The 24,455-nt window shown below is 36.3% G+C and overlaps 3 protein-coding genes across 8 annotated transcripts; 2 read left to right on the top strand and 1 right to left on the bottom strand.

The window, feature by feature from the left end:
* The first annotated feature begins 220 nt into the window (after nucleotides 1-220).
* LOC121248144 lies at nucleotides 221-3,423 on the top strand. Its single transcript, XM_041146519.1, has 3 exons — nucleotides 221-660; nucleotides 2,425-2,662; nucleotides 3,184-3,423. The coding sequence occupies exons 1-3, from the start codon at nucleotides 346-348 to the stop codon at nucleotides 3,336-3,338; spliced, it is 708 nt and encodes a 235-aa protein (XP_041002453.1). The 5' UTR covers nucleotides 221-345; the 3' UTR covers nucleotides 3,339-3,423.
* Nucleotides 3,424-15,108: 11,685 nt separating this feature from the next.
* LOC121248473 (secreted RxLR effector protein 161-like) lies at nucleotides 15,109-16,259 on the top strand. The gene is made up of 2 exons (XM_041146947.1): nucleotides 15,109-15,591; nucleotides 16,188-16,259. The coding sequence occupies exons 1-2, from the start codon at nucleotides 15,109-15,111 to the stop codon at nucleotides 16,257-16,259; spliced, it is 555 nt and encodes a 184-aa protein (XP_041002881.1).
* A 1,079-nt stretch (nucleotides 16,260-17,338) lies between these two features.
* LOC121248142 (transcription repressor KAN1-like) lies at nucleotides 17,339-22,214 on the bottom strand. Of its 6 annotated transcripts, none has more exons than XM_041146513.1 (6): nucleotides 20,702-22,214; nucleotides 20,481-20,557; nucleotides 19,988-20,033; nucleotides 19,568-19,724; nucleotides 18,023-18,122; nucleotides 17,339-17,888 (listed from the first exon to the last, which is right to left on the bottom strand). In XM_041146513.1, the coding sequence occupies exons 1-6, from the start codon at nucleotides 21,549-21,551 to the stop codon at nucleotides 17,757-17,759; spliced, it is 1,362 nt and encodes a 453-aa protein (XP_041002447.1). In that variant the 5' UTR covers nucleotides 21,552-22,214; the 3' UTR covers nucleotides 17,339-17,756. The 6 variants fall into 6 exon arrangements, with proteins under 6 accessions (XP_041002447.1, XP_041002450.1, XP_041002446.1 ...); XM_041146516.1 differs by having other exon boundaries at nucleotides 18,023-18,082; XM_041146512.1 differs by having other exon boundaries at nucleotides 18,023-18,125; nucleotides 20,702-22,213.
* Between the last annotated feature and the right edge of the window lie 2,241 nt (nucleotides 22,215-24,455).

Here is a 24,455-nt window from a genome sequence, read left to right as displayed (position 1 = left end):
CACTTTTAATTAATTTCTTAAGAAAGTTGGTTGGTGAGATCCCAAGTGAATCGGATAATACATTAGAAGGGGAGAATAATAGTGAAACTACTTGTAACTTGACCCACTCCCCCGACTCAAACGGCCAAATCAGTCCACGCAACCTTCCACGTGTACCAGTTGGCTTAAAAATTGCTGCCAGTCAAATCAGCATATGTAAAGGTAGACCCCATTTTAATTGAAGTTCCACTAAAATTGGTTGATGAGAATTGAGGTCCCAAGTAGCGGACGACCACGGGGAAAAAGGCTTCAGCTTCATCTCGTCACTTCCAGTCACTCTGTCGGTCTCACCGTAAGCGCTCGCAAATGGAGGAACAGAACGGGACGGAGACGCGCAACGGCGTCGGCGGGGTCTTCGTGGAGGTGCCCGATGGCGAAGGGACCCACCGTCACCGCCGAGAGCTGCAGGAGGGGGAGACCTTGTACAGCGTTTTCCACCGTCTGCTGTCCGCGATCTTCTTCCCTGACGTACAAGGTGAACGAGCTCCGCTGCTGCACCGGATCAAGGCCTCTGTGGCCGATAACGCCCCTCTCCTCCGCGAAGCATCTGGAAACACTGGGCGGAACGTCTTTCTCTGGACTCGTAGGGGCAGTCCTCTCCGTGCCCTCCTTGTCATTTCTGTGAGCGTCTCCTCTCTCTTACAGTCTTACTTGTGATTCGATTTTGGGTTTTTTTTATATGTTGTCAAGCGTTGGTTTAATGCTGGCTTTCGTGATCCAATTATTGCCGCAAAAGCGTTTCATTTTCAGTATTGAAGTTTAGCAACCGTACCCAATATTGGAGGAGGGTTCGATCGAATTATTAGTTTCGCTAATTAATCATAAAGTTCTAGGCCTTTCGAACGATTTCATCTTCTTTGCCTTTATTTTTTTCCCTTTAAATCACCTGTCGCTGTTTGGATAGAAAGTTAGATGAGATGAGCAGAGAAGAGAATAAATTGAATAAAATATTAATAAAATATTATTTTTTAATATTATTATTATTATTTTAAAAATTGAATTTAATAAAATTATAAATATTAGATGAGATGATGAGGTGAAACACTTTTAACTTTATTTGTTCTCTTCCCAGTTCTTTTTTTTTCCACCGTTTTCCTTGCCTCTTTTAGGGTGGGTTTGAATAAATAAAACATCTCTTTTTATTTTATTATTATAATTTTTTTATATTTTTATATAAAAATATAATAAATAATTTAATTTTTTTAAATTTTAAAATAAAAATAATACTAAAAATTATATTTAAAAATATTTTATTCTAACTTTCAACAAAACATCTCATATTTCATCTGCACTCTCTATCCAACCCCACCTTAATCTGATTCTGATTACGTATTGGGTCAAGACTTTTTAAAGGGTGTGATTAATGTTCTAATCAGTGGGAGAGGTTTATTTTATTTTATTTTTATTGCCAGGCTGAAGATTTAAAAGATTAGATGGGTTTTGGGTTCAAAAGATCGGAAAGCGAAGGTTTTCGAGTTTAAAAGCGATCCCTTTTTTTAAGACAAGTTTTGACAAAAAAACTAGCAACTTTTACGGTATTGGTAAGAGTTGTCTTTCAGTTAGCAAGATAATAGGGAATAATGGAGTCCTCGAAGTAAAATTCTATTATGTTTCTATCGTGCGGTTTTGGAGCAAGTTGTTAATAAAAAAAAAGTTTCTATTTGAGCTCCAAGAGTAGCTTATGATGCAGGTAATAATAAATCGTGGTAGGTTTGATAAAAACTTATCTTAGAGGTACTGAGGACCCCAAATGAAGGCCATGTTACACAACTGAACTAGCCAAAAATAAGATTTATAAATCAATATTATAGCTCATGCCATGATAGTCATGATACTGCCCAAAACCAATATTACCTTTTACTATCTAGTAGAGTTCGCTTCCTATAATTAATTGCCTTCACAATATTCTCTAATGCCCTGCTCTGTTCCTTATTGTGTCATCTTGGAAAACGTTTGGTAGTCTTTAACAATATAACCACTTTGCACCTTATGGAATAATTTGCTGGCACCATGTCACCAACACCACTTGCTGTTGCTTGCCAGTGCAGTAATGGTCATTCTTATCCTCACGAGGCCGAGATACCGAGGAAGAATATTTCTTCGTCACTGACAAATTATGTGAACTGCTGAATAAAAAAATGTCTATTGTTTAATGATCCTGAGACCTTTAATATCGATCATTTTTCATCATTGGTATTAGGCATTAAGCAATTTTATTTACATTAAACTATATTTTGGGAGGATCTGGATCAGTCGAGTTTCCTCTCTGAACGAATGTGTTAATTTGCTGCTCTTTGGTCTAAAGTATATGGAAATTTTGTATATATGCTATGTTTTTAGATCTCTCCTGAATTTCTCATAGTTTACTTTCTGAATTTGCTTCAGGTTGGGACGATCACACTTCTTACTTTGACAGGGTTGCTTGTCTTTATGCTTTTCTTTCTGGCTGCAACCATCAATGCTATTGTCATATCTCTTCTGGTGTCTTTGGCAGCAGCAGGTGGCTTCTTAGCCTTTTTCTTCACCTGTGTAACATTCATATACATTGGAGCACTATCGGTTGCTGTCTTTGTTATTTCCAGTGCTACAATTTCAGCAATTGTTGCATCTCTGATAGCTACAGGTAGAGCTAACTTTTCTTACTATTTTGTGCCCAAATTAACTTCTCATTATCGAATCCTACCTGGTTGATGTTTATCAGTTCTATAAACCTCAGTTATAATTTCCCATTTTTGCACTTTAGTGTTCAACCTGAAGCGATTTATTAGCCTTGTATTGGTGGTTTGACTTGAAATTTCTTAGACAAAAATATTAATTGATTGAACTTAGTAATCAGAGCCATATCTGTAAACAATTAATTAGGTTACAAAGATGATACACAGCAAATAACAAAAAAGTCATTGGACATCACCCATAAACTGGTGTTGAAGCCCTAATGGGTTCTTTCAATTTGAGCCATGAAAATAATGCTGAAACACTGCTTTTGTGGTTGCATTCTGAGTGAGTTTTTGCAAGCAAGAAATCAGCTATAAGTACATTGACTGGATCATAACTTTTATATTACTTTTCATTACTTTTGTTTTGATGCTTTGCACCGTTTCTATTAACCCCTCCCTTGGAATCCAAAATTTTTATCTAAACCAGGTTGGATCGGATTCTTCCTTCTTTTGTGGCTGGCAACAAAGAAAAGCCTGGGTCTTGCTAAGCACTCTTTGACCATGACTGGTTCAGCACTCTCAGCTTACTCTTCTGCCAAGCATGCTCGCCGCCATCATCAACCAAACAAGGTTTCAGATTGAGAAGTTACTGCAAATAGAAGTCCATGTGTGTATAAAAACCTTACTACGTATGATGCCTTGTTAGATGGTTATGCTTTTTGAGACATGGCTGTTATTATAATGTTGTGTTGCTCAAGTAATCTGTTAGGCCGTTGGCTTATCCGGTCATTTAATAAAATATCATGGCTGATGTTTTATCCAACCAGAAAATTCTAGTATTGTATTAGCACTTGGTTTCTCTGTTTGATTTCTGATTTTATAGCAAAATACTGGATTAGGTTTATAAGCGGGTTCAATGATCAAGGATTAGGAATAGGATATTCTTTTTCTTTTTTTAAAAAATGATCTACTATCGGACCCAAGTATTGACTAATAGGTCACAAATAGGATTGAAGTGGGCCATGTCTTGACCCAAATTAGTTCTGGGGTTCTGGGTCGGCCTGGCGGCTTTTCATATTTTCATAAGCGGTTATGCTATTAGTTGGATGGACGTCAAAATCCTGAATTGAAGTCAGCTAATCCCGTTGGAATAAAACTAGTATGTCTCCCTACTTTGACCGCTCTATTTGATTGTTTGTCAAATTTTTTTTTTATTTAGTGATTTTAAGTGTATTAGTATATTTTTTTTATTTTTTAAAAATATTTAAATATATTAAAAAAATATGAAAAAAAAAATTACTAGGCGGTACTCTAACGGTAAGAGTGGGGCAGCATAGTAGCTCCACTCATCCCGTTGGGACACATGAGTAAGAGGGCGGGGGTGGGAATTAACATGCGATAAATGTTATATTATAAGATCTCTACGTCAAATACTATTTACATGATATAATATAATTTTTGTAACATTCAAATTTTAAAATGAATTTTTCTACTCATCATTTTTACACCACACCTGTTCAGGAAAAAAAAAATTAAAAGCAGATGTGGTGTAAGAATGACAAGTAAAATTTTTCTTTTAAAATTTATATAAATCAAATTATATCATATGAATGGTGTGTGTTGTAGAAGTCTTAAAATAGAATTAATGAATTATTCATTAACATTCCGTATAAGTTTCCATTTTTTAAAACTACAATGACCAACTATCATATAACTGGTGATAAGAAAAGATGGATTTCTTTTAAATTGATCATTTTTAGGGGCTCAATATTATTATTATTATTATTATTATTATTTAATCTTAACCTCTCGAGGGTTTGGTTTAGACTTTTTTTTTTTTTTTTTTTTCCAAATGGATCTATTAATTCACTTCCTCTCAAGATTCACATCCTTATATTTAATAATACACCAACAATTAACTAAAAAAAAACCCATGAGTTTTGGGCCTTCGGCCATGGAAATTATAATGTGTGATATATGTATATTGATTGACACCTAAAAGAGAGATAAGTGCTTACGGATTGAAGATAGAAAAGGCCTTCTAAAGTTAGTTTTCTCTACCTAGAATTTCCCTAAATTTACTTTTAGATCTTGTTCACTAGAAATAAATGCAGACAGGTGGAAGTGTGGACTCTCTCTCTCTCTCGTTCGATCCTGATCTACCGCCTTCCAACAAACTGTAAAAGAAAGTAATGGTCCTTCTAAGGCTTTAAAACGGTAGGGCAATATTGGTAAAGGAGCTTCGAACGCTATGCACGCAGCAAGCATCTTTAATTCATGGAAATATCATTGCAGGGACCCTAAATAAGAGAAATGAAGTGGCTGTAGCACTTATATATAAGAGAAAGAGAAAGGATTGTCGTGGCTGGTTGCTCCAATGTTTTAAATACCGTACCGGATATCATAACGGTCAAGGTACTGGAACGAAATATTTCACTACCGGTATCGTTTCGGGATAGTCGATATATGAATAAATTATATATATAAGTATATGTAGATAAATTATATTTCAAAATAATAGTCTATATATGAATAAATTATATATAAATACATATATATATAAATTATAAATAGCTTAGTCTAAATTGGGAGTAAAAAAATAAGCTTGTAGTGTGAGAAAATGAAAAAAAAAATTAAGACCGAAATATCGACCAGTACAGGCTGGTACACAGGCCGGTACGGCTGGTATTTAGACTGGTACGAAATATATATAGTACCTGTACCGGCCTAGTGGCCGGTACGGCAAATACCGGCCATACCGGTCGGTACGGTACGGTATTAATAACAGTAGTTTGCTCACAATTAACTTAGTTTTTAATAGGTCAATAACTTTTTCCAGAGAAAGCAAGAAATCAGCTTGTAAATTAGGACGCGCATTAGTATCGCAAGTCACGTGTTAATTTGTATAATATTTATGAACAATCGATTGAGCTCTCTGTATTGAGTCATCCACGTTGGACTCCAAATCACAAGTGACATGCCAAGCATCAAACACATCAGCCACAGCTCTAGAACATTCAGGAATTACGTAGCTAGCTTAGTGCATGTCCTCTGGACACTGTTGTAACCATTTTGACAGAAGAATTCAACAAACTCTGTGTAATGCAATGTAATTTGGCAGGGCACATTCTCTGTTTGTAAAAATGTCTAGGAAAGATTCTTTTTGTATTTCTATAAATACCGCCTTGTACATCTCTGTTTGACATTAATGAGAATACAAAAATATATTTCCTTCCAAAGTCTATCATGGTATCAGAGAAACCTAGTGACTAGCGTCTTCTTCCTTCTTCTTTTTTTTTTTTTTTCACCATGGCCGATGATGGTTCTTCCTCAGAAAAAGATGCCTCTTTATCAAACAACTTCCAACTTCCCAATAACTTCTCCTATATTGTCTCCATCAAACTCAGCTCCGACAACAATTGCCTTTGGCGTGCCCAAATCATCCCCTATCTTCATTGCCAAGAGCTATTTCATTTTATCAATGGTTCCTCTCCTCCTCCTCCTCCGATTCTTTCATTTGCCTCATCTTCCCCATCTATCTCTTCAATCCCACAAGCCAGTCTTGCATATCTTCAATGGCATCGAACAAACCAACTTCTCCTTAGTGACCTGCTCTCCTCTCTTACCGAACCAATACTTGCTCAAGCAATATCTTCCCGCACCTCCTACGAACTCTGGGTCACCCTTGAAACTATGTTTACTTCTCAATCTCAAGCCAAAATATTCCAAATTCGTCACCATCTCACTAATTTGAGAAAGGGCTATCTCTCTATCACTGATTACTATCGAAAAGTTCATCTTCTCTCAGATACTATGACAGCTGCCGGAGAACCACTTCGTGACTTTGAGGTCGTTTCTTACCTCCTAAATGGCCTTCACTTAGTCACTACCAGAGCTACTCCAATAAGTTCAGCTGAACTGTTTAATCTTCTCTTAACATTTGAAAGTCGCATATCTCTCAACTCTTTTTAGCAAGGTCTTCTCCTAACTCCATCTACCAACATCACTACTCCCCTTCTTCTTTCGTGGTGGCCGAACTGCTTTTCGTGGTGGGCGGCATGGTTTTCGTAGTGGTGGAAACCGTGGTGGTCAGAAAACCTCTCATTTTCCTTCATCTTCTCAGCCTTCCAACAAACCAACCTGTCAAGTTTATAACAAACTTGGCCATGTTGCTCTACAATATTACTACCGCTTCAACCAAGCCTCTCAGTATAAACCCCCACAAACTCCTTCGGCTCACTACACCTCTTCTCAATGGTACCCTGACTCAACTACCACAAACCACATAACTACTGATATTCACAACTTAAACAACTCCTATGAACCATATACTAGCCCCGAGCAAATCATTGTTGGCGATGGCAAGACCCTTCCGATAACTCATTGCTGATTGTCAAATCTCTTCCTCATCCTCTAACTTTGTTCTTCATAATTTATTGCATGTCCCTCAGATTACTAAAAACTTAGTTTCTATACATCAATTTTGTCGAGATAATTGTATTTTCTTTGAGTTTCATGATTCACATTTTTCCGTGAAGGACAAGCAAACCGGGACTCCCCTCTTCCAAGGACCAACACGTAATGGGCTCTACCTCTTCCCTCCTTCAATCATCTCTTGCTGTCTTTGTCGATGAAAGAACTTCAATTGCTCAGTGGTATCATCGACTTGACCACCCATCCCTTCGGCTTGTGTCTCACATCTTGAGCATCAAGTATACCATTTATCCCACCTCAGTCTTCTTTCTTTTGTTCGGTTTGTCCACTTGCCAGATGTAGGCAATTACCACTTAGTCTTAATATTAATCGGTCCCCAGGACCTTTACACTTAATCTTTGTAGATGTTTGGGGACCATCCTCTTATATTTCACATGATGGTTTTCGGTACTACATTTCCTTTGTTGATGACTTTAGCCGATATACCTGGTTTTATCCGTTTGTTTCTAAAGGTGATGCCACATCCACTTTTGTTATATTTCAAAAAAACGTTGAACGACCATTCAATGCCAAAATTAAAATTGTTCAAAGTGATTGGGGCGGAAAATTTCGACCCTAATCTTCATCAATCTCAAGGCATTACGCATTGACTCTCATGTCCTCATAGCCACTAACAAAATGGTGTGGTGGAAAGAAAGCATCACCACATTGTTGAGACTGGCCTCGCTCTTTTAGCAACGGCATCTCTCCCATACAAATTTTGGTCCAATGCCTTTCATATTGCAGCTTACCTTATAAATTTTCTCCCTTCACCTTCCCTTCACAAAAAGTCACCACATCTGCTCCTCTTTAACAAAGACCGGGATAACACATTCCTTAGAGTTTTTGGATCCGAATGTTAGCATAATCTTCGGCCCTATAACAATCACAAAATTCATCTTCGTTCTCTTCTTTGTCTCTTTCTTGGATATAGTCACACAAAGGCTATGAGTGTTTACATTCCAACCAATCGGCTATATATATATCTCATGATGTTATTTTTAATCAAAATTTGTTTCCCTATCCCTCACACTCTGATTCGGGCCTCAGTCTATCCTAACCAACACGTACAACCCTTCCAATTTTCTTACCTCCTGCCTTGGACCCAACTCTACCACATAATCCAAACCCATTGACTCTTCCTTCTAGCCCCACTACAATCGACCCATCATTATCTTCATCTTTTCAACCATATTCGTCCTCTCCCTCAAACCCAACTTATGCTAACCGTAACTCTCAAGTTCCTCTCATACCACCACCTCCACTCACACGCTTACCTATCATCATGCAATCTAAAACAAACAATTCCCGTCCGAAACCCTTCACCCATAGCCAAATTCCTTATCTAAATTCTTGTCACTGTCTTACCCTTACCATCAATGTCCCTGAAGAACCATCATCCTATACCACTGCATCTCATTTTTCTAAGTGGGGTGATGCCATGAGCAGGGAGTTTCAAGCTCGTATTCTAATCAAAACTTGATCTCTTGTTCCCCTTCTTCTAACATTGTTAGTTGCAGGTGGGTGTTCTGAACCAAGCACAATGTCGACGGTTCCATCAAAAGACGCAAGCGAGACTCATCACCAAGGGATTCCACCAGCAAGAAGGCATCGACTATGCCGAGACATTCAGCTTGGTTGTTAAACCAACTACAATCCATTTAGTTCTCTCTCTCGCCATGTCTCATGGATGGCCACTCCGGCAACTTGACATCTAAAATGTATTTCTCCATGAAGATCTTACAGAAATGGTCTACATGTCCCAGCCAATTGGTTTCGTTCATCCTAAAGACCCTGAGTACGTCTTTCGCTTGCACAAGGCCATTTTATGGCCTTAAACAAGCACCATGTGCTTGGTTCACGCAGCTCTTATCTCGCCGTTGTGAGTATGGTTTTCTCCATTCCCAAGCTGACCCGTCTTTATTAATTTACTCTTGCAAATCAGTTCTTATATTTGTATTGGTCTACATCGATGATATAATTGTGACAAGCTCTCATCCATCTCAAATTGATCACCTTATTTCTTTTCTAGCATTTGTTTTTCCTGCTAAAGATTTAGGTCAATTATCTTTTTTTGTTGGTTTTGAAATTTATCATTTGGACACAGAAATTTTACTATCCCAACGAAAATATATTTGTGATATTCTTTCTCGAGTCAATATGTTTTTTTGCCAATGAAGTTACTTCTCCAATGGCTACCTCTAGTCATCTCTCCATTTTAGACACTCCAACATTTTCACATCCTACACTGTATCGTATCATTGTTGGGAGCCTTCAGTACCTCTCCCTCACTCGTCCAGACATTGGCAGGCTGTTAAGCATCTACTCAGATACCTTAAACAAACACTCAATTTTGGTCTCTTTATTCACAAGTCTTCCTCCCTTCAAATTCAAGCCTTTTCAGATGCAGATTGGGCTGGTTGCCCGGATGATCATCGCTCTATGTGTGGATTTTGTATTTTTTTTTGGTAAAAATCTGGTCTCTTGGTGTTCTCGCAAGCAACGTACTGTTGCTTGCTCCAACACCTAGGCCGAATATAAGGCCTTGCCAACACAACTGCCGAGCTACTTTGGATTCAAAATCTTTTAAAAGAACTGCACATTTTATTTCTAAAACCTCTCTTATATGGTGTGACAATCTTGGTGCAACTTACCTGTCCGTTAATCTAGTTCTTCATTCCCGCACCAAACATATGAAAATTGATTTCCATTTTGTTTGTGATAGAGTTGCTGTCAAGACTCTTTAAGTTGCTTTTCTACCATCAAAAGACCAGTTGTATGATATTCTCACAAAGCCTCTTGCAACTTCTGGGTTTCATCTTCTCGGAACGAGCCTCACTGTTGTTGAATGTTGACCGTTTCTCACAGAGACGTCCGTGAGAACGAGTCTATCACTTAAGAGTTCTTGAGGTGGTCCAACACTCTTCCATCACGTTGATAATTGATCCCATGAAAAAAGAATCACGTGGGACACATAAACACCGAAGTTTGATGGAGGTTTCGACTATAAATACAGTGTTTGGTCCTCAGACTCACTCACTTAATTCCCTTCGGTATTACACCATCTAAATAGAGTGGAGAAGAGTTTGGAAGTGCCAAACACAGAAAGAAACGCAACAAAATAGTGAATAGTATCAATGGCCAGAGGTATTTATTTCTTGGCATTAAAACCTATCAATTCTTGTTTCTAAAGTGTAATCTCGTATTCTAGAATTGTTTTTAGTCTAACAGTTGGTATCAGAGCAAGGTTGACCTCTACCTTGATGTTTCAAATCAAAATTCGGTTCATCTCTGTTTTTTGACCGAAATTTTTTCAAATTTTTAAGTTTTGATTTTTAGATGGTTTTGACTTGAAAGAAGTTTAGAAATAATTTAGAAATAGTTTTTCTAAACTTTCTGTGCTTAAAAATGTGATTTTTGAGATAAAAAATGGTCTGAAAATCGTATTTCTACGTGCTGTCTAGAGGTTGAAGATGACCCAAACGACATGTCTCTTCAGCCTTATTAAAAACGACATGTCGTTTAAGTAAGGAATGTTTCATTCAGTAATACTAAACGACACGTCGTTTTCAATTTGATGAAAACAACATGTCGTTTACTTCAGGAGTCTGTATCCCGTATAATGATAAACGACACGTTGTTTTCAATTTGATGAAAACGACATGTCGTTTTGTTTGAAGCAATTTTATCCAGTCTAATGCTAAACGACACGTCGTTTTCAATTTGATGAAAACGACATGTCGTTTTGTTCGGAGGCCATTTAACCAGTACGATACTAAACGAGACGTCGTTTATAAGGTTAACAAAAACGACATGTCGTTTACATGGCTGTTTTTTGTTTTAAACAATAAGAAAAACGACAGGTCGTTTATATGTGCCTGTTTAAAAAAAATAATTTTTTTTTTCTCTTCCACTTTTATTTAGATAACTTGAAAAGTGGGTCTTTTTGGGCTCATACCCTTTGTGCTTATAATTTTTTTTTTAATTATATGCAATTTGGATAATTGTAGTGTAAATTTGTTTATTATGCTCATATTTAGTTTGCATGAATTGATTAATTTTGCTTTATATTAATACATGCAATTTTTGGATGAGTATATAGTTTATAACATGAAATTAAATGTTATGCAGTTTTGATTATGCATTTTTTATGCTTATATTATGAATATTTTGTGCATAATATTAACATGTTAGTATTAATTAAAATTATATAATTCATAATATTAAGCTAGTCTTATGCAATTTGAATGTCTAGTGATCCATATAATTTTATATTAATTAGAGAATAGCCACATCATCTTTAATTAAGTAAAATTATTATGATTGATTAGGATCACATAAAGAATATTAGACATTAATTGTAATTAATTATACTTAATTTAATAAATTTTATCCCACAGGAATTTTTATTATATTTATATTATTAATTAGGATAAAATATCAAGTTATTCATAAATTACTCATAGGAATTATGAATTAAGTAAATAATTTGAAAAAAATCTATCATATAGATTAATTGAATCTACTTGAATTAAAAATTTAGCTCACAGGCAATTTTATGTCATTAGATTCAATTTTTAAAGCATGATTTACATTGGTAACACATGAATATTTATTTAGGCCTCAATTTTAACGTAAGCATGTAATCTATATGCAGTTACACAACCTACAAATTTCTCTGATATTCGTTATGATATCCCTGAACTTAAGGGAGATAATTACAAAGTCTGGAAGGAGAGAGTTCTTCTTCATTTAGGGTGGATGGACATAGACTATGCTATTAGGAAAGACGAACCACCGGCACTCACTGATACCAGCAATGCAGCAGCCATCGCACTTTATGAGCGATGGGAGCGATCTAATCGCCTTAGCATGATGTTCATTAAGACTAGAATTTCTGCTGGTATTTCGTTGTTCTGTCAATCAGCATGAAAAGGTCTGAGACTTGCTAAAGGTCATTGATGAACAATTTGTCACTTCAGACAAGGCACTAGCAAGCACACTAATCATGAAGTTCTCATCCCTAAGGCTCACTAGTGTGAAAGGTGTGCGTGAGTACATCATGCAAATGAGGGACAATGTGGCTCAATTGAAGAAACTCGAGGTTGAAATGTCAGAGTTCTTCCTTGTGCACTACATCTTGAACACCCTCCCGCATCAATATGGACCATTCAAAATCTCATACAACACACATAAGGATAAATGGTCAATTAATGAACTCATGATCATGTGTGTTCAAGAGGATGAGAGACTGATGATGGAACAAGGTGAAAGTGCAATGCTGGCAAGACATGGAAGGGGCAAATCTCAAGCCAAACTGAAAGGAAAAGGCAAAATACATTCCCAAGGTGGTATTAAGAAAGATTCCAAGTGTTTTTTCTGTAAAAAGAAAGGACACATGAAGAAGGAATGCTCTAAATTCTAGAAATGACTTGCAGATAAAGGTAATCCAACCTCACTTGTTTGTTTTGAATCTAATATAGTTAATGTCAATATTAACATATGGTGGATTGATTCTGGATCAACAATCCACATTTCAAATTCCTTACAGGGTTTGCAAAACGTAAGGAAGCCAGTGGGAAGTGAGCGAAGCATCTTATTAGGAAACAGGATGGGCTCGCTTGTGGAAGCTGTAGGAACTTGCTATTTAATTTTATCTAGTGGTTTTGTTTTAAAGTTGTAAAAGACCTTTTATATTCCAAATTTCTCTAGAAACTTGATTTCAGTTTCAAGACTAGTACCTTTTGAATATTCCTTTAATTTTTCAAATTCAACATTCAGTTTATTTTATAAATCTGATTGTGTTGGGAATGGTATTTTGTCTGATGGTCTTTACTACATTAATTTACAAAACAATACCACTTATGATTCAATGCATGTTCACACTAGCACTAAAAGATGTGTTATTAATGAGGATTCTTCTAAATTATGGCACTAGAGATTAGGTCATGTCTCCATAGATAGAATTAAAAGATTAGTAAATGAAGTGGTACTTAATACTCTAGATTTTACTGATTTTGAGACTTGTGTGGACTGCATAAAAGGAAAGCAGACCAACAAGTCAAAGAAAGGTGCCAATAAGAGTTCAGAAATACTAGAAATCATACATACTGATATATGTAGTCTAGACATGGACTCACATGGTCAGAAATACTCCATCTCTTTTATAGATGATTACTCACGATATATGTATCTCTACATGCTTCATAACAAGAACGAAGTATTAGATGCCTTTAAAATCTTTAAGGCTGAAGTAAAGAAATAATGTGATAAGCAAATTAAAATCGTGAGATTAGATAGAGGTGGAGAATATTATGGTAGATACACAGAGAATGGACAAGCACCTGTGCCATTTGTAAAGTTTCTTCAAGAGCATGGGATCGTTGCCCAATACACCATGCCTGGTTCACCGGACCAGAATGGTGTAGCAGAAAGAAGAAACCGAACATTATTGGAAATGGTGCGGAGTATGCTTAGTAGCTCCAATCTTCCTAAATCATTGTGGGCTGAGACACTTAAGACGACAGTGTATATATTAAACCGAGTTACAACTAAGGCTGTTCCTAAAACGCTATTTGAATTATGGAAAGGTTGGAAACCGAGTTTGCGACTTTTGCGCGTTTGGGGATGCCCGTCTGAGGTGAGAATTTATAATCCACAAGAGAATAAACTAGACCCAAGGACCATTAGTGGGTATTTCATTAGATATGCTAAAAGGTCTAAGAGTTATAGATTTTATTGTCCATCTCACAGCATTAGGATTGTGGAATCAAGAAATGCAAAGTTTCTTGAAAATGACTTGATCAGTGGGAGTGATCAAACTAGAAACATAGTTTCTGAGAATGATCATTCAGAATCTCAACCTTCCACCTCAAGTGATAGAATGATTATTGTTTACAATACCCCTCAAGTGCTAACTGGTGTTGAACAACAAATCATTGACATTCCACAAGCTGCTGATAACGTTCCAGTAGATCAAGTAGTTCAAGAGTTGCCAACAACTTTTGAACAACAAGTTGAACCACATACTTCTCAGGAAGATGATGGTGCAACATTAAGAAGATCTATTAGAGCAAGGAGATCAGCAATTCCTAGTGATTATGTTGTGTATCTGCAAGAATCTGACTATAACATTGAAACCAAAAATGATCTCGAGTTCTTTCCACAAGCCATGAGTTGTAAAAAATCAGAATTATGGTACAATGCCATGAAGGAAGAGATGAATTCTATGAAGAGTAATGAAGTCTGGGATCTTGTTGAGTTGCCTAATGGTGTAAAAGCTATTGGATGTAAATGGGTCTTTAAAACTAAAAAAGACTCATTGGGCAACATTGAGAGATACAAAGCAAGACTCGTTGCTAAAGAATTCACTCAGAAAGAAGGAATCGATTCCACGGAGACTTTCTCTCCTGTATTTAAGAAAGATTCATTGCGTGTTATTTTGGCATTAGTAGCCTATTTTGACTTAGAGTTACAATAAATAGATGTGAAAACAGCATTTCTCAATGGAGATCTAGAGGAGGAGGTTTACATGAAACAACCTGAAGGATTCCACTCTAGTGATGGTGATCAATTGGTTTGCAAGCTCAAGAAATCTATATACGGTTTAAAACAAGCATCTCGACAATAGTATTTGAAATTCCATAATGTAATTTCTTCATTCGGTTTTGTAGAAAACGTTATAGATCAATGTATATACCAGAAGGTCAGTGTGAGTAAAATATGTTTTCTTGTTTTATATGTGGATGACATTTTGCTAGCAACCAATGATAAGGGTTTGCTACATGAGGTGAAACAATTCCTCTCTAAAAATTTTGATATGAAGGATATGGGTGAGGCATCTTATGTCATTGGCATTAAGATCCATAGAGACAGATTTCAAGGTAGCTTGGGTCTGTCTTAGGAAACCTACATTAATAAAGTTTTAGAGAGATACCGGATGAAGGATTGTTCACCAAGTGTAGCTCCCATTGTGAAGGGTGATTGGTTCAATCTAAACCAGTGCCCAAGGAACGACCTTGAGAGGGAACAAATGAAGAACATTCCATATGCATCTGCTGTCGGAAGCCTAATGTATGCTCAGGTCTGTACAAGACCTGATATTGCATTTGCTATAGGAATGTTGGGACGATATCAGAGTGATCCAGGTTTAGACCACTGGAGAGCTGCAAAGAAAGTAATGAGGTACCTTCAAGGAACCAAAGAATACATGCTTATGTATAGACGAACGGATAATCTGGAAGTAATTGGCTGCTCATATTCTGACTTTGCTGGCTGTATTGATTCACGCAAATCAACATCCGGATACATATTTTTGATGGCCGGTGGAGCTATATCATGGAGGAGTGTCAAACAGACTTTGACTACCACTTCCACTATAGAAGTCGAGTTCGTCTCTTGTTTTGAGGCTACTTCACATGGTGTATGGCTTAAAAGTTTCATTTCTGGGCTTAAAATTATGGATTTGATCTCTAGGCCATTGAGATTGTATTGCGACAATTCAGCTGCTGTTTTTATGGCTAAAAACAACAAAAGTGGGAGTCGAAATAAACACATCGACATTAAATATTTAGCCATAAGAGAACGTGTTAAAGAAAATAAAGTGGTCATTGAGCACGTAAGCACTGAACTAATGATCGCTGATCCTTTGACTAAGGGCATGCCACCGTTGAAATTCAAGGATCGTGTAGTGAATATAGGACTTGGTTCCATTATATAATTTTTCATTGTATGAACAATGTTATTTTAATGAAATTCATAAATATTTTAATGTTTTTTCTCATATTGATGTGCATCTTAATTTAAATTTTAAGAAAAATTCATCTATGTTGGACCAAGAATAAACATAGGGTTTATTCATTAAGAAATTGTTCCCACATAAATTATAATGTTTAAAGAATAAATACATAGTAATACATGGAAGGTAATACTCGTCATTAGAGGACCTATCGCCATGATTCATGTATTTATTACTTAAATGGAGATTATCGATGGGTTTAAGATGAAATCTTTGATTAGGAGTGTGGACCAAGTGGGAGAATGTTGACCGTTTCTCACGGAGACGTATGTGAGAACGAGTCTATCACTTAAGAGTCCTTGAAGTGGTCCAACACTCTTCCATCACGTTGATAATTGATCCCATGAAAATAGGATCATGTGGGACACGTAAACACCGAAGTTTAATGGAGGTTTCGGCTATAAATACACTGTTTGGTCCCTAGACTCACTCACTTAAATTCCCTTCGGTATTACACCATCTAAATAGAGTGAAGAAGAATTTGGAAGTGCCAAACACAGAGAGAAACGCAGCAAAACAGTAAATAGTATCATTGGCCGGAGGTATTTATTTCTTGACATTAAAACCTATCAATTCTTGTTTCTAAAGTATAATTCCGTATTCTAGAATTGTTTTTAGTCTAACAGTTGGCACCTTACTAGGCTCGAGGGGCATATTGAGCCATCCACGTTGGATTCCAAATCACAAGTGACATGGCAAGCATCAAACACATCAGCCACAACTCTAGAACCTTCAAAAATTACGTAGCTAGCTAGGTGCGGGTCGTCTGGACACTGCTTTTAACCGTTTTGGCGGAGTAATTCAACAAATTCTGTATAATGCAATGTAATTTGGAAGGGCACGTTCTCTGTTTGTAAAAATGTCTAGGAAAGATTCTTTTTGTATTTCTATAAATACAGCCTTGTACACTCTGTTTGACATTATTAATGAGCATACAGAAATATATTTCCTTTCAAAGTCTATCACTCCGTTGCATAAAGAATAAACATATAGCAACAAGAACAAAGCCGCGCGCATGATGACAGTGCTTAGCTAGCTAATTAAAGTGCAGCCTTTTTCAGTAGAAAAAAAATTTGGATATATAGATATATATAATATATCCTGATCAATGTTTAGAGAAAAAGCGTTTTCTGTCATGAATCGATCGGAACGATTTCCAGTTTCAGTACTATCAGTATTAATGGCTTTTACAAGTATCGAACTACATGATGAAGTAAGCTGACAAACACAAACTAATTATCAGCATTAGTACTGTAAGGCATAGTAGGCAGTTTAATTTGTCAAGTTGATCTTGAAGAAAACTTGAACCATGAAGTTGGTCATGATCCGCTTGTAATATTGAAACGTGAAATGATGATTAGCAAGGTCGTGCTTAGAATGATGCTATATATATACATGTCATAGTAATTCGTCTGTACGTACTTATATATAAAGCCATCCGGACAGGAATAGTCTTTACAAGTTTTAAGAACTAACCACATTCATATGTGAATCTCTTTTTCTAGATCTTCACCTGATCTCCTTTTCTCTTATTTTTTATGTTTACAATCACATAAAGCTTTAGTCGCACATAACAAGCCCCAAAATAGGTTGCATGCACGTTCAGTCGTGAGATTCAGCCTGCATTTTTTGGGACTGCCGTTTCCTCTTCGTCGGAAACACGCTTTTATATATCTAGCTATGATTTTTGAATAATGAAGAAAATGAACTGGTGATCAAGGAATCATGCACATGACAGCCAAAAACAAGACGAAGATGATCAAGAGATTAGCTAGCTAGGGAGTAGGGAATTAGTCTTGTTCTTTCCCATGCCAGTCTGGGATGCCTAATGTGAAGTCCAAGCTTGGATTCATGGAGTCCAAATTAGACCCTAAGTAGCTCTTGAATTGAGTTGAACCGCATTCCTGTAATGTTTTGGAAACCTGGTAATTAACCAGCAAGTATACACGATCCAATATGTATATAATATGCATGCAATTGAATGAATCACCTCATGATCTGGATCTGTTCATGGGTTGTGGTGATATCTATAAGACTCCATGAATTAAATTATTACCTGCCAATGGTGCGCTCTTGATCTTTGTTGTGACTCAAAGGATGCGGCAGGCTTGAGCCCCTGATCCATGTCATTGTTGTTAGCTTGTACCCATGCCTCCCTACTAACAAAATTAAAAACTGATCGAGTCAGCCCGAAACATTATTAATTAATAGATAGATTGCTCGCAGCTTTTTTCCGGATCATATAATATTAATAGACCTTGAATTAGTAGTAGTACTCCACATTATACTTGAATTAACATTAACTTTGAATCATTTCATGCCTTTACTTATATAGCTAGTACTCGTGACCTTAAACGTATGTCCATGTAACATCATCACAATCTCTCCCATTCAACCGTACGTTAATGGGTGTGATCACCAGCGTTAATGGGAGACGTCTCTAGTGGTGAAAAGGACCATCTAACATTTTAAATGGAATACTGACTTAAAGCACATGCATATATGACTGCTAGACGTGCCTTTTCAAAATCATTACCTTAAAATGAACTAAATAGAGTCAGACTCTCGTAGCAAGCTTACATGCATCCAGGAGTTAGTAAATTATAAGTTATAGCCCTCAACTAAATTTAGGATCAAAGTTAAATTGGTGTAATATATATATATATATATATATATATATATATATATATTAGCTTAGTTATCCAGAGAAGGAAAATGAAGGAAAGAAGTTAGAATTTTTTGAACGCTATATAATATTTTAACCTCATCATTCCCTGAGCGAATCAGGGAAACTATATATGAAGTTAAGTGCAAAGAAGCATCCAATTATTTGAACTTGATCTATATAAGATGCATCAGAAAAGAAAATTATACTTACCTTTCTAAATACGAGGCTTAAATTCATCAAATTAGCACCCTTTAAACCATTCTATTTCCTAGCCGACATGTTGCATTCGAACCAGTTCATGCGCTTTTCGATTAATTATAATATTCAACAAAATCATGGAAGCAGGTACCTCGAGCATGAAGATAAAAATATAGTTGATTGAAACTTTGAAAAGAGGAAAGCATGCATTTAGATCAAGTGAGTGGTCTTTTTGGTCTTATGTGCAATGTCCTTGTGGAGAGAATAAGAACCAGACATTTAGTATAAGAGTATCAAGATGCAGTTCTAAAGCAAAAGCAAAAGTGTGTCTGTTCTCATTAACGTTTGATTATGTCTGTGACTTTTCTTTGATATCCAACCAAGCTTACAATTCTCATCTCAGCAAAAATAGATATCTATCTTATGACACAAAAGATAAATGAGAGAGAGAACCAAAGAGCAATAAAGCAAAAGCTGCCTCAAGAACCCTTTTATTCTTCAAAAATGATGGACGTGGGTTTGCGTTTCTAAGATAAGATGCCATGCAAAAGTAAAAGGAACGCAGTTCGCGTTAGTCCATCGCGCCCTCAGCTTTTAGAAGTGTATGCATTTTGGTACAGCATGAGACTCTAATACCAGTTCACTTTAGAAAAGAAGAAGTTCTATATTATATATATTTATATATATATATATTGCATATATGCTCGTGTATGAGAGAGAGATAACTGATGCTACCTCGAAGAGTTACTCCACAGAGTGATAGAAGGATAGTCCATTTCTTGTTGTAGGGGCCGATCGGACGGTCCTCTTTGATCGGAAAGTGGACGTAGGCCACGGTCACCGGCGCTCCCCATCGGGGAGATTTCGTCCTCCCCCGATCCATCCGATTGACCTTCAAGGAGAACCCAAAACTTTCATGTGAATGTTTAGGTCTTGCATGCATATATGTAGAAAGATATGTGCAAGTCTGTAACTAATGGATGTATAAATGCATGCGCCTACATCAGGGAATGGAGATCAAAGGGAGTATTAACTGAGTGCCAGTAATAAAAATAAAATAATGGGAAAGAACAACACGGGGGACTAAGATAAGATATGGCCGGAATAAACGAGAGAGAGAGAGACAGAAGCTGAAGGCTAAGTCATACGAATTACCTGAGGAAGCGGCAGGCTTGTCAGTGGTCTTAACAGTCCGATACATCTGTAAAGCCATTGGGAAGCATTTGCAAAATTCGAACACTTGGATGATCAAGGAAAATACAGCTAGCCCAAAAAAGAATAATGTAAAACCAAAAAGAAAATCTCTCTCTCTCTCTCTCTCTCTCTCTCTCTCGTTTCAGTGTTAATTACAAAGCTGATATTTGTTAAGGTTGTAATGGACCAATGGTGCTTATAATTGAGAAATGATGACTACTTTTCCTGTCACCATTCGACTTTGTTCTCTCTCTTTGTAAAAGCAGAAGCTGTCAGCCCTGTCGCAGAACCTCACCGCTCCTTAATTCACTCATTTATTCAGTCATTCACCACTTTCATCGGCTACTGCGCCGGTGAGACAGATCAATGTACACCGCCCCAGATGAATGTGCTAGAAAGAGAGAGGCACAGACAGAGACAGAGAAAGAGAGAGTTATTACTATATGATATTTACCTGCAAATGGCTCTTCACATGCGCTAATGTGAGATCCTTGACATCCATGAGCTCAAGAACTGACTTTGGTGTAGCTCCTGAAACTCATCACCAATAAGATTAGACGAAAAGAAAACACATGCAAAAACCTAGAACTCAATACAAATCGTACAAACAGATCAAACGGAAAGGAAAATCAAGAAAAGGCAAGAGCTAGCTTGGCCAGCAAAAGAAATATTTACTTTCATGACCACCAAGAAGCTCAACAGCGTGGACGAAACGAGCATGGAGTGTGCTGGTCCAGCGCATCCTTGGAGCTCTCATGCTTCGCTTTGTTGGGAGCTTAGGTAAAAATCTTGACCTTATCATCCCATGATGTGAAGCCTCTGAAGCTCCTACGCCATACTGATTCTGCTGCTGATGATGACGCAGTTGGAGCGCTTTCAAAGAATCCGTTGAGAGCCCATTAAACGATGTTGTAGCCCCTAATCTATATGCCGCTGAAGACGCATTAGAGCCGGAGTGGGAGATCGACATGGGATCCAAGCCCCCTCTATAGTAAGGCGAAGGTGAGTGAGACATAGATGGATTGCACAAAGCGGAGCAAGAAGACAGAGAGGGATAAGACGGAATTGGGTAGAAAGACATCTTGGGATCCTTGTCTCTTGCAGGGTCCATGGGCAAGAACGAAAATGAACGGCTGTGATAGACCGGTATCCCTTTGATCGGCCTTAAACTGTCTGGTGATACATCTAGTAGTGAGACTCCACGATTTTTGTGATTCAAGTGATTCTTAGAGATCTGCAGAAGATGATTTTGCTGTTGATAAGGATCATGAGGCCGCGAGTCTTCAGCTCCACATCTGGAATTCCTCCCGAGGGAGAGCTCAGTTTGAGCTTGGGATTCAGTCCTCGTAGAGCTATTGCTTTTGGAATTGTGGGCTTCTCGATGGCTCAAAGGATCGAATCTGATGTCTGGTTCATCCGTAGAAGTTAAAGAAGACGAAGTGTTGGGAGGACTAATGTGCAGGGAAAGATCTGGAAGAGGGGTTGAAGATGGTTCAATGAAAATCCCTTCCAAGGGCATTTTCATTAACCTTCTTTCCCAAATAGAAGCTTTTCTTTGCTCAATTCGACTTTATACTAAAGTAAGTTCAGATATTGACAACTGTGTCTTTACTTCTTTCTGCTCTTCCTGCCTTTCTTGATGACTGATGAATGATATATATTTATTCTCTTCGAAAAACGTATGGAAAAGCTATCAAAGAACAGGTTTGTATGCTTTTAAGATTGAAGAGCTGGGAGAGAACTCGAAAGTCGAAGGGACTCGAAGCAAAGCAAAAAAAAAAAAAAAAACCTTGCTATCTTCTAAAACAAACAGACATGCTCCAGAGAGGGAGAGATAAAGGGATATGGAAGAGAGAGAGATACGTTGTTAAGCAAAAGGAGGAAGATATTAAAACAAAAACAAATCCAGAAAGGCAGGGAATAGAAAAGGAGGGGATTAAGTCCGGAGTTCCTCGAGAGTATATTTAGGAAAATGACACTTGAAGGAGAAGAAGGGCACAAGGTCCCCCTTCTCCCTCCTTTTCTCTGTCTCTCCGTGGTCAAAACCCACAAAATGCCCCCAAAAAAATATGATCACCTTGGATTTCCCTTCCCCGGAGACGACGGGATAAAAAATGCTAGAGAGAGAAAGAAACCCTCATGTTTGATTCCTTTTCCCCCACCCTCCTCGCTCTCTGTCTCTCTCTCTCATGACAATGTTAGTTTTTCTGTAAATATATATATTAATTAATGGTGTCTCGTTTCCATACATAAATGGGCAGGCAAGCCAAGCCAAGACAGTAAAAGTTGCATAGTACAATTAATTTCTTTCGTTTAATTACAATATCTGGTCCAAGAAATAGTGAATAAACTTCTATATAAAGAATGTATAATGTTTTTACTCGCACGTATGAAAGATTTAAGACTCACCTCCATTGACCTTTTGTGAAGACAGTACTGATCATCGCATGAAAGACAAAGGGGTTTTTGTTTGCTTTCATGCGTACGCCTCCTCATGAACCCTAATCCAACATTAATATTGCCAGCTTCTAAATTCTACTAATTCCCCAAATATTCCCTTAACAATCTTTCAACATTCAATAATCATGTCATGTTTGGCATCCTGGATTTTGATTTTATTTTATCTTCCTACCGTCCAAAATCATGATCTTAATGTTGACTTCACCATCTGATCTATGTCAGGGTTTTCAAAACCCTAGGCTAAATCGAAGTTTATAATCTTCTAATATATATATATGGGATCCTTACAAGCTCTTCTATTGGGACTCACCCCTTTCTTTAAAGCTGGCAGTACTAGTCACATTATGCATGGAGATAACAAACTAGCTCCGGGGGACTCAACTTTTGTGTGCAGTTTTTTCCTAATTAATATTGGAGACTTTATATTATTTGCCATATATGCTACCCCTGGCCATTAAATTTTACATAGGATCACACTAATTCATAGGTGGTTGTTTGGATGGTGCATTGAATGAATACATACATGGGGTAAACTAAATGCTGTTTTCTACTACATTATATTCTGTAGAAATTAGTACTCCAAAGATTAAAAAATAAATATATATATATATATATATAATAACTTATCAAACTCGATCGTTGTAATTAAGATATATGTCATGGGCCATGGATACCGTTCGATATGCTGTTAAATTGTATTTTTTTAATTATTTTATTCTCAAATCAGTGTGTATTCACATCACTTAAATGGTAAGATTTTATTTATAATATTTAGCTTTTAAAATTTTATTTTTAAATCAAATTATTATGTAAACGCTTTACTAATTAAGTGTGTTATCCATAGTACCGGCTTATAAATATATATTTTTTAAAAAAAATTACGAAACTCAAATAATCTAGGCATTTACTTATATCAATTTATACAACATGTATATAATTTAAATACTAAAACTTTTAAAAAATGGGATTTAGTAAATAAATCGTCCAGTTTTGCATCATAATTTACCAGCATTTTTCTCCTCTTGTTTTGTTATTTTATCAAATAAAACCTTAGGTTTATAAATCTTTTTTTGTTTTTCAAATTAAAGACCCTTAATTAATTAGCTAGACAGATTTTTGTTAGATTTTTTAATGGAAATATTAAGGTGGGCCACGTATGTGGCTAAAAAATCAGAAACTTAATAGATCATTAAAAGAACCTAAAACTTATATTTAGAAATTTAAACATTTTTTTTTTAATGGAACGGAAATTTATTATTAAAAAAATAAATGAAAATAGAGATCACAGGGCCCCATGTTTCCATTGTTTTTAATCTTGCAGTTTTTAAGCTTTTCAATTTTTTATTTAAATTGTTAAAATAATTTTTTGTCAGGTTTTTATGCGGTTTTTCTAATTTTAGAAATTTTTATTTTCCGTACACGTCATATTTATTAAGTTAAGTTTAATTAGTCATATATTAATAATTTATAAAATTTATATAGTGAAAAATGTAGCACATCTTAACGGAGTAATAATATATATATATATAGAGGGTTTATATTTATTTAGTCCTAGCGGAAGGGTAAAGCAAAGTTGGACTTGGGCTACCAGGCCGAAGGTGGATGACTAACGTTTGACTACCGCTTATGAATTTCTCATTCATCATATGATTATCATTACCTGTGCAGAAGATATGCCATCTGTGTCTCATTTATTGGCCTACAGTTTCACAAGAATGTATGCATGGTGGATACCGGAGAATATGGGATTAATCTTATTTATCATTTTCACACCTCACATATTATATTTATTTATTTATTTTTCATATCAAATATATAATATATCATATATAAAAGATGAGTAAAATAATTTAATAAATTTAAAAAAAATAAAATATAAAATAATTAAAAATTAAAATAAAATATAAAATATAATATGCAATATGTAAAAATAATTGGTAATAAGACTCATATGGAATAGTCTCTCTAT

The sequence above is a fragment of the Juglans microcarpa x Juglans regia genome, chromosome 2D, assembly GCF_004785595.1.
Source record: "Juglans microcarpa x Juglans regia isolate MS1-56 chromosome 2D, Jm3101_v1.0, whole genome shotgun sequence".
Taxonomy (NCBI): domain Eukaryota; kingdom Viridiplantae; phylum Streptophyta; class Magnoliopsida; order Fagales; family Juglandaceae; genus Juglans; species Juglans microcarpa x Juglans regia.
The sequence above is the reverse complement of the archived record's forward strand: the minus strand, read 5'-3'. Positions and strand labels throughout refer to the sequence as shown.

Excerpts from the sequence above, each read along its gene's own strand:
- LOC121248144 (XM_041146519.1), top strand. The coding sequence starts at position 346 with ATGGAGGAACAGAACGGGACGGAGACGCGCAACGGCGTCGGCGGGGTC. Across the intron at positions 661-2,424 it reads GTGCCCTCCTTGTCATTTCT|GTTGGGACGATCACACTTCT; the intron begins GTGAGCGTCTCC and ends AATTTGCTTCAG. Across the intron at positions 2,663-3,183 it reads TGCATCTCTGATAGCTACAG|GTTGGATCGGATTCTTCCTT; the intron begins GTAGAGCTAACT and ends TATCTAAACCAG.
- LOC121248473 (XM_041146947.1), top strand. The coding sequence starts at position 15,109 with ATGAAGGATTGTTCACCAAGTGTAGCTCCCATTGTGAAGGGTGATTGG. Across the intron at positions 15,592-16,187 it reads TTGAGGCTACTTCACATGGT|GAGTGTGGACCAAGTGGGAG; the intron begins GTATGGCTTAAA and ends ATCTTTGATTAG.
- LOC121248142 (XM_041146512.1), bottom strand. The coding sequence starts at position 21,551 with ATGAAAATGCCCTTGGAAGGGATTTTCATTGAACCATCTTCAACCCCT. Across the intron at positions 20,558-20,701 it reads GCTTCTTGGTGGTCATGAAA|GAGCTACACCAAAGTCAGTT; the intron begins GTAAATATTTCT and ends GATGAGTTTCAG. Across the intron at positions 18,126-19,567 it reads CTGTGGAGTAACTCTTCGAG|TAGGGAGGCATGGGTACAAG; the intron begins GTAGCATCAGTT and ends TAATTTTGTTAG.